General features: G+C 36.7%; 1 protein-coding gene across 1 annotated transcript in view; it reads right to left on the minus strand.

The window, feature by feature from the left end:
* Positions 1-475: 475 nt before the first annotated feature.
* Positions 476-12,121, minus strand: part of LOC126336664 (tubulin glycylase 3A-like) — a 153,262-nt gene continuing 141,616 nt past the window's right edge. Inside the window, exon 10 of the mRNA XM_050000611.1 lies at positions 476-2,067. Within this exon, the coding sequence (XP_049856568.1) occupies positions 674-2,067 (1,394 nt within the window). The 3' untranslated portion in view covers positions 476-673. The remainder of the gene's footprint in view (positions 2,068-12,121) is intronic.

Here is a 12,121-nt window from a genome sequence, read left to right on the forward strand (position 1 = left end):
GCATTTTATGATTCAGCAACACACTGAACCAGGTCCTGTAAATTGTGCAGAATGATGATGCTAGCAAGGTATTGGGGACATCATCTAATGCAATACCCAAGATCCTGAGCAAAATTTATTATTCTGGGAAAAGCCTAAGTTGGCACAGTAGTCAACAGACATGCATTCAATACTGTTGGCAATTTATATCCCACTGAATATCTTTTAAGCAGGGGAAAAATGAAAAGAAACCTGCCTGATAGAACTAGCTTTCTAGCTTGTGGTTCCTGCCTTAATCTTCTTGTCAAATCTCCTGGCACAATAAATATTGATGTTAAGATTATGAAATCAACATCATACACATGAGGTATTAAATATTAACCGATAGAAAGCTTCTCAAAATAACAAAGCAAGAGGTGTGAAAAGTCCACAAGTCGAAGAGCCCCAGAGAGCTACCATATAGTCACTACAATATGCTCGCACTCTGCAGAGAATATTCAGATGGCAACAGGCTGATGTTTATTACTTAATTATAAGAAAAATGAATACAATTTACAACTAATTTAAAATGTCAGACCCAAATCTCATATGATGTTTACAAACTGCGAAGTTATATACCACATTTAATACTTATTCATTAACTGCAGGGGACACTTTTAAATTCGACTGTTCATTATGCTGGTGAACATTTCCATCACTTTGCTAACAAAGCTTTGTGAAAGGATTCATTCTGACTTGTGTACTTCTTTAGACCAAGAGGCATTAACAAGTGCTCCTGATGGCCCAGCCCACTTCTGATAGTCTTCAAACTCATTCCGAGTGCACATAGGTTTTGTCGTTTCTGCGCCTCATTACCATCATCATTAGTTGAAAATTTCTTTCTGTGTTTAATATTAGGTAGAACTCCTTTAAAGTTATGCATAGCATTTTTTTCTGGTGTATCATTAGATAATTCACGTAACATGGGGAATTTATGATCCAGATACTGTGGATTAAAAATTTCGTGTGATCTTTTAAACTTTGAAAGTTGGCCATTGTTCAGCAGTATATTTAAATAACACTGTCTTACTCGGCTGTCATCACTCAGTTTAAGTTTACCTAACCCTCTACCAAGAGGTGAGAATGGATCAGCTAGTAATTTATGTTTCTGGGTGGGATTCTTGTCTGAGATAGACTGGGTCAGCTGCTTCACAAACTCTCTTACAGTTGTCTGAATGGATAGTTCTGCTGCCCATCTAATATTTTTATCAAAAGAAGTTATATTTGAGAGACTGCCAGAATCTCCACTTGTTTTTAAGCTATCCAAAATACTCTGACAGTTGCTTTTTGTCTCATCTAATTTCTTGCGCCATCCACCAAAAAGTTCCATTGACTTTATACTATCACTTCCATTATGCTTTAGTTTCTTATTTTTTGATGAATGATCTTCAGAAATTCCAGAGTCTGTGCTAGTAGTATCACAATTAAATGCGGTCGCATTTAAGTTAATGCGTTTTGCATCACCTGTGACATGTTCTTGCAACTTTTCTTTCCCACCATCATTTATTTTAGCTTTCTTCTGAGAATTTATCTTCTTGGTATTAAATTTATTACTTCTTCTAAGCGTGTTGTTCGGGAACAACTCATCTTTCCAATTTGTAACCTCTTCTGTTTCTGCCTCTCCTGCACAGTTCATATCATTTGTCAGTTTTTGTGTGTCAGTCACATCTTCTGCATCCATAGAGTTTGTTTCTTTACTAAGCTGCTTGGCCAAATCTTCAATAAAATCTATGACAACTGGACCAAGAATATCTGTTGGAATCTTTGGTTTTGTTTCATTAATCTTAGCCCTTTCAGTCGTGAAACTAGAGTGATTTTCCACACACATTTTCTTTGTTTCTGATCTTTTATCACTGTTTATAGTTGTACCTGTTTCAAGTTTTCGTGTCCGAATGCTTAGGCTTGGCTTGATACCTTTTAGATTGCATTTATTTCCTCGTACAGCAAGAGTCATTCCCAAATATGGAGGAGCAGGTGACACACGTTGCTTGTAAATACATTCAAACATTCCTGTGTCAGCTCTCTTATCCTGTCTTCTGTCCACAACAACTGCAACATACAAAAAAGAAGTAGATCATACAGGCGCAAAATACAAACTCTGCAAAGAAGCAAAACAATATGCCAGTACTGTCTGAAATGTAATTTGGATAGTGAAAGAATGCCAAATTTTATACTACGCTATGGAACAGTGTTAGTATCATGATAAACGTCATCTATGAACTATACAGATTTTGAAGAAAAAGATTTATACTTAAGTAACATCTTACCAATCATGTTGTGGACAGTAAAATACAGCTAATCTTAGGTGCATCTTATTAGATCTAATTTTTATATAAATGGATGTTTTGTTTTCAACTTACATGAGAAGATTTAGGTCACAATATTAATAATATTTTAATTTTATTTTCAGATGTTACAGTCAATTATTAACAGTACTATCTAACCAACTACTTCCGAATACATAAGGACCTACATGAAATCAGTTCTTTAATCAGAATCAGAGACTGGTAACTGACTTTATACACAATCTATTGGGGAACCCAAAATCCTCACAACTACTGACATATTTTAGCAGCAGGGAAAAGTCTCATTTTATACTGAGTAATGTATTTCACAACTTGACACTATACGAATTTATCTGCTTTGCACACGCTCATGTACATAAAATAAATGAGGTGACATATTTCTTGTTGAAAGAGTCTTGTTCCATATCCTGTGATCTGTTGACAACAAGGATCTACAGAACACAAAATAAGTAAATAAAAAGAGAAATTGTGCAACCTAATGTATGCAATGAAATCTTGCAAATTATTTTATTCTGAATTCAACGCCTATTACCATAGATTTTGTTGCCAAACAGTTCTGAATGCTTACAGAAAGCAAAGGGAATCTGGAGCAAGTATTAGCTACCAGTTGGATCACAGGTGTTTGATAGCTTATGGTCCTCAAATCTAGCTACAAATAATGGGAGATCTGAATACATAGGTTTGGACTGAGGTGGCAGGATTAGGGGGCAAGGCAGGGTAGCTTATGGTGGACCAACATTGAGTAAACACTACATAAGCTCAATGTGGAGCCTATGTTGAAGCAAGTAAGCACTGATGTAAATGCTGCCCCTGTTGTCTTCTGGGCAGGGATTAGCCCCAAGACTAAAGGAAGAAAGACCTCTGCAGACTTTCAGAAGCCAATACATCTAAAGGAAAAACATGCTGACTGATAGCAATGTGCTACCAACCTGCTCTGGAGAAATAATTGTTGATACAAATCACAGTAGGGAAGTTCAGATCAGGTGAGACACAACAAAAAGGATGAGAAGGAAAAAGCTTCCTTTTCATTCATTCAGTGCCTATCCTGACCCAAGGTTTTCTGGGCAACTTTTCTAAACTCTCCTCATTTCTTAAATCTCACCAGTTCTTTCCCTTCAACCCTCTTCTTTTCCCTTCAAGCCTTCTGCCAGAAGACGGAGCCATTAGCTTCAAAAGCTTGCACAGTTCTTTAACCTTTATATGAGTTTTCTTCTGTTGCCATGTGTGGAGTGAATTTTTTTAAATCTATCCAATTATATTATATTTTCATAGTTGCTAAGGAATGTTTGTGAAATTTTATTGCTTAAGATGTGCATACACTGATACGCTAAAACGTTAAGACCACTGCCCATCCCAATGCTGGATGTCGCCAGGTGGTGTTGCAGGCACATGACATGATAACAAAAGCATGTAAGTGGAGCTGACACAGATGGGGGGTCACACTATTGAAGATATAGGCTGCAAATGGTAAAATCCGTTGAGATTAGTGACTTTGACAAAGGGTACATTTTTATTATACAGAGCCTGTGACTGAGTATCTCGAAAATGGCAAAGCTGGTCAAATGTTCACGTGAGCATCTACTGAAAGAGCTAGAAGCACAGTAAAACTACCACTAAGCACTAAATGGTTAGACATCTATGACTCTTCACAGAATGTGGGGTTTGGAGGCTTGTCCACTCTGTAAAGTATGATAAATCTCTGCCAAAAGAGCACAATGGTGGTGCATGCACAAGTGTTTCTGAGCACACTGCTCATCACGTGTTGTTGAACATGGAGCTCCTTAGCAGACCATCCCTACACAATCACATGTTCATCCAATGACATCATCAATTATGACTGCAGTGGGCATGTAACTATTGGTATTTGACTTTTGATCAATGCAAACATGTCAGATCTTCAGGTGAATCACATTTTTGCTACACTAGGATGATGATCATCTCCACAAATGCCATCACTGAGGTGAACAGTAGCTTGAAACGTGCAGCATGCCACAGATACAGGCTGGTAGGAGCAGCGTTATGCTATGGAAGACATTCTCCTGTGCTTGCATGGGACCTGTGGTTGTAATAGAAGACAACCGACAGCTGCAAATCACCTGAGTCTGTTCACGCTTGATGTCTTCCCCAACAGCAATGTCATCTTTCATTAGTTTAATTGTCTGTGTTTTAGAGCTAGAATCATGCTACAGTGGTTTGGGGAGCATTATAATGATCTCATGTTGATGTCTCAGGAACCAAAGTCACCTGATGTAAATCCTTTGGAACCAATCTGGGTCACTATGAGGCATTATTATTGTGTACACAAATCAGTGGCCCATTATTTACGTGAATTACATGCCCTGTGTTAGATAGACTTTTGATGCCACATATCTCCACAAACCTACCACCAAACTGTCAGTTCCCTGATACATAGAATCACTGATGTATTTTGTTCCAAAGATGTACAAACAAGCTATTAAGTATGTGGTTGTAATGTTTTGGCTCATACTTCAGAAACATACAAGGGGCAGATTTTCCATCATGATAATCTGCATTACTATTGCCGCTAATTCACCATCAGTATTTAAAATTCAGTTGTACAAAAAAATATCACAATGATTTGAAGACATGGATGCACAAATAAGTTTTACAATTTCTTTTTTAACTTTCATATCTGATAGTAGCACATGATCAAAAAGGTAATGAAAATGGGAAACATTTTAAGTACAGTAGTATAACTCCAGGACATCTGCTGAGCATTTGTAGTAACCTCTATGTAGCCAATACTAATGAAATCTCTATTCCCAACAGTGCTAAATGTCTATATGTTAAATATGAAGTGAACAGATTTAAGTAAACTGATTTTTTTTTTTACTTTTTTATTTTTATTTGCACATCAAGTTCCGTAGGACCAAATTGAGGAGCAAATCTACAAAGTTGTGGAACATGTCAGTATATGAAATTAGAACATAAAAGTAATAACAGATAAAAATAAACGTTTATGAACTTGAAAAAAGTCAGTCCTTACAGTTAAGTAAATGCAACCAACAATGCAACAAGAATCAGCTTAATTTTTCAAGGAACTCCTTGACAGAAAAGAAGGAGTGACTCATGAGGAAACTCTTCAGACTGGTCTGAAAGCATATAGATTGCTGCTAAGATTTTTGAATTCGAGTGGTAGCTTATTGAAAATGGATGCAGCAGTATACTTCACACCTTTCTGCACGAGATTTAAGGAAGTCCAATCCAATTGCACGTTTTATTTCTGTCAAGTATTAACTGAGTGAAAGCTGCTTATTCTCGGGAATAAGCGAATATTATTAACAAGAAATGACAGTAAGGAATATATATGTTGAGAGGCCAATGTCAAAATACCCAGACTCGTGAGCAGGGGTTGGCAAGAGGTTCGTGAACTTACACCACTTATCTCCCGAACTGCCCATTTCTGAGGCAAAAATATCCTTTTAGAATGGGAAAAGTTACCCCAACATATAATACCATATGACATAAACGAATGAAAATAAGCAAAGTACACTAATTTTCATGTCGAATGCTCACTCACTTCAGATACTGTTCAAAGAGTAAAAATTGCAGCATTAAGTCTTTGAACAAGATCCTGAATGTGGGCTGTCCACAACAGCTTACTATCTGAGCACCTAGAAATTTGAACTGTTCAGTTTCACTAATCAAATGCCCATTCTGTGAAATTAAAATATCAGGTTTTGTTACACTGTGTGTTAGCAACTGTAAAAACTGTGCGTACTACACTTACATACAAGCCCACCAAAAATATTATAATATTCTGGGGAAATTCTCCAACTGCTCTCAGCACATTCAGAATCCAGAAGACTCCTGCAAACCCATCTTCAGAAAGTTGGAAATCCTTACACTGCCTTGCCTCTACATTCTTGAGACTCTAAAATTTTTCAGAAACCACATAGTGCCAACTGACTCCAGAGTCCGAAAAAAAAAAATACATGAACACAACACCAGGAAAAACACAAACCTGCATGTTATACATACAAACACTCAACTGTGTAAAAAGGGAGCTTTCCACATGGGCCTCCAACTGTTCAACAATCTTCCCACTAGTATGAAGTCCATAGAAGACAACATAACATTTAGCAAAGCTGTGAAGTCATATTTGTTGTGTCACTGTTTTTACTCTGTAAATGAATACTTAGAACAGCAATCTTGCTGTTTGTGTTAAATTGAAAACATTGAGCAATATAATACATTAGGATACTATAGGCCTATGTTAATATATGTTAACAATGTTAAATGATATTTTCTGACATCTGCAACACACTGTGTACCATCAGATCACATGGAATAAATAAATAAAAGTCTTACTGTGATTTAGCATTAGTTTATTTTCTACAAGCTATGAACTTAGGTCATGCACTGCACTATTTGAAACTGAGCCAATGTTGTACACAGCATCCTTTACTACCAAGCTAGTGTCATCAGCAGACAGAAATATTTTAGAGCTACCCATAATACTAGAGGGCATATTATTTATATAAATAAGGAGCAGGAGTGGCCCCAACACTGATCCCTGGGGCACCCCGCCACTTGACTGTACCCTCACTCAGACCCCACATCACAGCCATTCTTAACATTGTGAATAATGACCTTTGGCTGTCTTTTTCTAAAGTACAAGGTGAAACATTTGTGATCTACTACCCATATTCTGGAATGGTCCAATATCTGGAGCAATGTTTTGTGATCAACACAATCAAATGGCTTAGTTAATCAAAAATATGCATAGCATTCGAAATCTTTTACTTAACCCATCCAGTACCTCACAGAGAGAAGAGAATATAGCACTTTCAGTTGTCAAATGATTTCTAAAGCTGAACTGTACATTTGAGAGCAAATTGGCCATCCAGTACCTCACAGAGATAAGAGAATATAGCACTTTCAGTTGTCAAATGACTTCTAAAGCTGAACTGTACATTTCAGAGCAAATTGGTGATATAAAATGATTAATTATCCTTACATACACAGCTTTTTCAATAACTTCAGCAAACACTGATGTCATAGAAAGAGGTCTAAAATTATCTACATTATCCCCTTCTCCATTTTTATAAAGCAGATTTACTACTGTGTACTTTAATAACTCAGGAAACTGACCATTCCTAAAGGAAAAACTACAAATATGGCTAAATACAGGACTAATATGTGCAGTACAGTACTTTAATATTCTGCTAGGCACTCCATAATAACCATGAGAGTCCTTAGTCTTCAGTGATTTAATTATTGACTCAATCTCCCTCTTGTCTGTATCACATAGAAGTATTTCAGATGTCAATCTTGGAAAGGCATTTGCCAAGAAAGTTATATGATTCCCTATAGAAACTAAATTTTTATTTAATCCACCAGCAATTCTCAGAAAATGATTGTTAAATACTGTACATATATCTGTTTTATCAGTAACAGAAATATTTTTACTGTGAACTGATTTTATATTGTCAACCTTGTGCTGCTGACAAGACACCTTCTTCACAACTGGCCATATGGTTTTAATTTTATCCTGTGAATTACCTATTCTATTTGCGTACCACATACTCTAATAACATTTTTAAGCACCTTACAATACTGTTTGTAATGGGCTACTGTAGCTTGATTGTGACTACATCTAACATTTTGATATAATTGCCACTTTGTTCTACCCAGGAGAAGTTGAGAGTGCAAAATTCTTGGGATTACAACTTGATAATAAATTCAATTGGGAGCAACATACTAATGAACTGCTAAAGTGCCCAAACAAGTCTTTGTTTGCAATGCAAATGATGTCAGACATAAGAGATACAAATATAAGAAAAAATTGGCATATTTTGCTTATTTTTACTCCATTATGTCATATGGTATCATATTTTGGGGTTACTCCATAAACACAGAAAAAAATTTTATAGTACAGAAGCGTATAATAAGAGTAATGAGTAGTGTAAATTCAAGAACATCATGTCGAAACCTATTCGAAGAATTGGGCATATTAAGCACAGCTTCTCAGTATATTTATTCCTGAATGAAGTTTTTTTGTAAATAATACATCTCTTTTTCCAACTACCTGCTTAGTACACAGTATCAATACTAGGAATAAGAGCAATATACATAAAGATTTAAATCACTCTTGCCCAAAAAGGAGTCCAGTGTTCATCAACACATATTTTCAATAAGTTACCAGCAACCATTAAGAGTTTAGTTTCAGACAAAGCACAATTTAAACATAGTTTAAAAGAATTTTTGGTGGCCAATTCCTTCAATTCCATCCATGAGTTTCTCAACAAGTGCAGTAGACCATTTTAAAGAAAATTTATCATACTTTAATTTTTGACAATACTTGGTTGTAACAGCCAAGTAACTACCTATTGTGTGAATGGTGGATGTATGGAAAGTAGATGTAAGTCTTAACTCTGTAAATAGTGGAAGTTTTATTTTAAATCTCATACATAATCTGACTGTTCTTAACTGAGGATCACTGAAATGAATAATTCACTTTAATTTTTGACAATAGTTGGTTGTAATAACCAAAAAACTAGCAATTGTTTGAATGATGGATTTAATGAAAGCAGATGTAAGTATTAAACCTGTAAATATTAGAAGTTTAAATTTAATTCATGTACATAATTTTACTGTTAATTGACCGAGGCTATTAAAATTAATGAAACTCAAATTTTTCTAATTATATTTTTGTAATGTGTTTATCTGACTTGTTCCACACCCAGGAGGATTCCCTCTGAATGGGTCTATGGAATGAATAATTAATCTAATCTAACCTACATATCATTAGCCCTCTAGTCAGCCATCCGGGCTGCTAATTACTGCTAGTACCACATTTAGAATGTTCTAATAGAAAGCAACTCTCAAAGAGCATGAGAAATGTGTTAAGGAAAGCATTATATTTATCATCAACATTATTGGCACTATAAACATCTTGCCACTCTTGTTCCTGGACAAGGTTTAAAAAACTCTCTACTGCTGCTGGATCAACTTTCCTACATAGTTTGTAATTAAATGTGGCATTTGTTTGAGTACTAAAGCCTTTTAGTGTTAAAATTTGTGCAGCATGGTCTGAAAGGCCATTCACCTTTTTACTAACAGAATGCCCATCTAGTAATGAAGAATGAATAAAAATATTGTCTATGGCTGTGCTACTGTTCCCCTGGCCCCTTTTTGGAAAAAACACAGTCTGCATCAGATCATATGAATGTATGAAATCTGCCAGCATCCTTTCTCTTGCATGATCAGATGCAAAATTTATATTGAATTCACCATATATAACTAATTTCTGGCACTTCCTACAAAAAGTGAGTCCAGAACCCTCTTAAGCTTGAAGAGAAATGCTCTGAAGTCAGAGTTAGGAGACTATAAACAACAACAATTAGAAGTTTAGTTTCACTAAATTCAACTGACACTGCACAACATTCAAATATCTGTTCAGTGCAGTACCATGATACGTCTATGGACTCAAACAGAATACTGTATTTTACTTACACAGCCACTCCCCCACCCTGCAAGGAACTCCTTGAAAAACAGCCAGCTAACTTGTATCATGGTAAAGGAAGCCTCTGAATTGTCAAACTATTTAAGTGGTGCTCTGATATACCAATAATTTCAGAGTCAACATTTATAAGCAGTTCACTAACTTTTAGTACCTCTTATATTTTGATGAAATATGCTAACTCCGTCTCTACTTGGAAACATTACATCCTCTAAAGGTGAGCCCTTAGTTAGAGGGACTTCCTTTAAGCAGGTATACCTATCAGCTGACTTCAATCTAAAAAAGGTGCAGCTCTAACGCCAACTACTACAGGAAGTTTTCTATGAGTGATCCCACCACCACCACCCACTACACTGTTACCTATAAGCTTTGCCAGCCTCCCCTTCCCATTCCTATAGAGGTGCAGGCCACGCCTTGTGAAACCTGATATACTGATAGCCCCAACTGGGGTCACCGAGATGTGACCCATGACCTCTGTCATCAGCGACCTCCCCAGCCCCATGTTAACAAGCTTCACAGCTGCATTAAGATGAGGATGATCATGATGCTGAAAGAGTTGCACAAAATGCACATTAGTGCCACCAGTTTGAGTAGCTATCTTTAGCAGGTCACCACCTACACTGCTCCCTGCTCTGCCCACTATCACTACCTGATCCTCCTGCGTTAATTTCCTACATAATTCCCTTATACTGTCAGTCAGTTGAGCCAACCCTGCACTAGGCTTCACAATTCTGGGACCTGGTACTCACTCCCCAACACTCCCTGCAACTGCTGGCCCACACCTTTACCATGTGAACTACCTAGCAGCAGAACCTTCTTCTTTCTATTAGGCTTTGCAACTAACCTAGGCCTCCTGACTGCTGAGGACTGTTGCATGTTCCCTACATCTACAGCTACACGAGGCCCCTCTCCACTCAGCTCTGACAGTTGATCAAATCTATTGCATATACGCAAAGTATAACTGTCTGAATACCTCCTCTTTCTAACTGCCTTCTTGCCAACTGCCAGTTCCCATTCTCCAACACCCTTCCCCCTCCTAAACATATCTAGTTCCTCCTTTGTGCATTGTAACTACACCAGAAGCGCACAGGTCTTATGGTACTGCTCCTCTATCAGCTTTTTTCTACTACAGATTCTGCATTCCCAGGAGAGGATCTTGCTAGAATGCCTACTGGCTTTCTCACTGCATTCCCCTCAATGAAAATACTTTGAACAAAGCCCACACTGTAACCCACTACTCACAAACCTCTGACAGAACCCACACTACTTCCATGGTAAAATTTTACAGTTACTGTAGGGGGGGGGGGGGGGGGGGACCTGTACATCTTTGTTACCGAAGTTCAGTTACACCAGTGTAACTATTTATAGAACTAACAATAGTGCTCTCAAAGTTCTCTGTCTACTAAGAAAGCAACTACTTGTATTAATACTACTACACCACAGGTAATACCAATACCAACAAAACTTTACAAAATTACTAGTTGAAACCAAAAATTCAAACAAAGTTAAAACATTGAATGAAAATTTTGCTGAAATATTTCACTAAAACAATAAGAAATGTCAGCTGAAAACTAAAGCATGAAATTTACTAAATGACTTCAATGCACAGAAAACTCTAAAAAAACATGGCGAGCGAACATTTCCAAAAGTCTATTAAATCATTATTTCACCACAAACAGCATGAAAAATCACGGAAAACTGTATAACTGTACAACAGTGCACAACAAGGTTTGTCAGTACTTAGCTTCCTTTATAACTGTTACAGCTGCTCTGCATACTGCAAAATGCAAATACATTACTGAGGCATGAGGCTTAGATGAACAAAATTAAAATTATCATTTCCATACTCTTCACAGTCAACAGGCTAGACAAATACTAGAGTGCCATATTGTACACCTTTGCCAGCCATTTTAATATCAATCCAGTGTGTAGATGTTTGAAGGACGACATTTAATATTTGAGACAATGGGAGACAATTATGGCTCTGTGTATATTTGTTTGTGCGCTCAGACTTTGTAAGAAAGCTAAGAAATTTATCTTCCATTCTATGTGCCTGTCCCCTGCTTTGTGGCTCTTCTGTTTCATGTGTGGTGGTCTATGATTATATCTAAAGAGTTGTACAAAAAATTTAAGAAAATGTAGCAGAGAAGTAAATCAAGGTAAAACAAACATTGGTAACAGCTATCTGGAGAATAAAGTTTTACTGGTTTCTTTTAAAACTTGAAATTTTATTTTCAGTACCTTGCAATTGAAAAAAAAAGAAAAAACATTTTCAGGCATTAAATGCTTGTAGTCCATGTTGTTGTTGTCT

This window comes from Schistocerca gregaria, chromosome 2 (assembly GCF_023897955.1).
Source record: "Schistocerca gregaria isolate iqSchGreg1 chromosome 2, iqSchGreg1.2, whole genome shotgun sequence".
NCBI classification, from domain to species: Eukaryota; Metazoa; Arthropoda; class Insecta; order Orthoptera; family Acrididae; genus Schistocerca; species Schistocerca gregaria.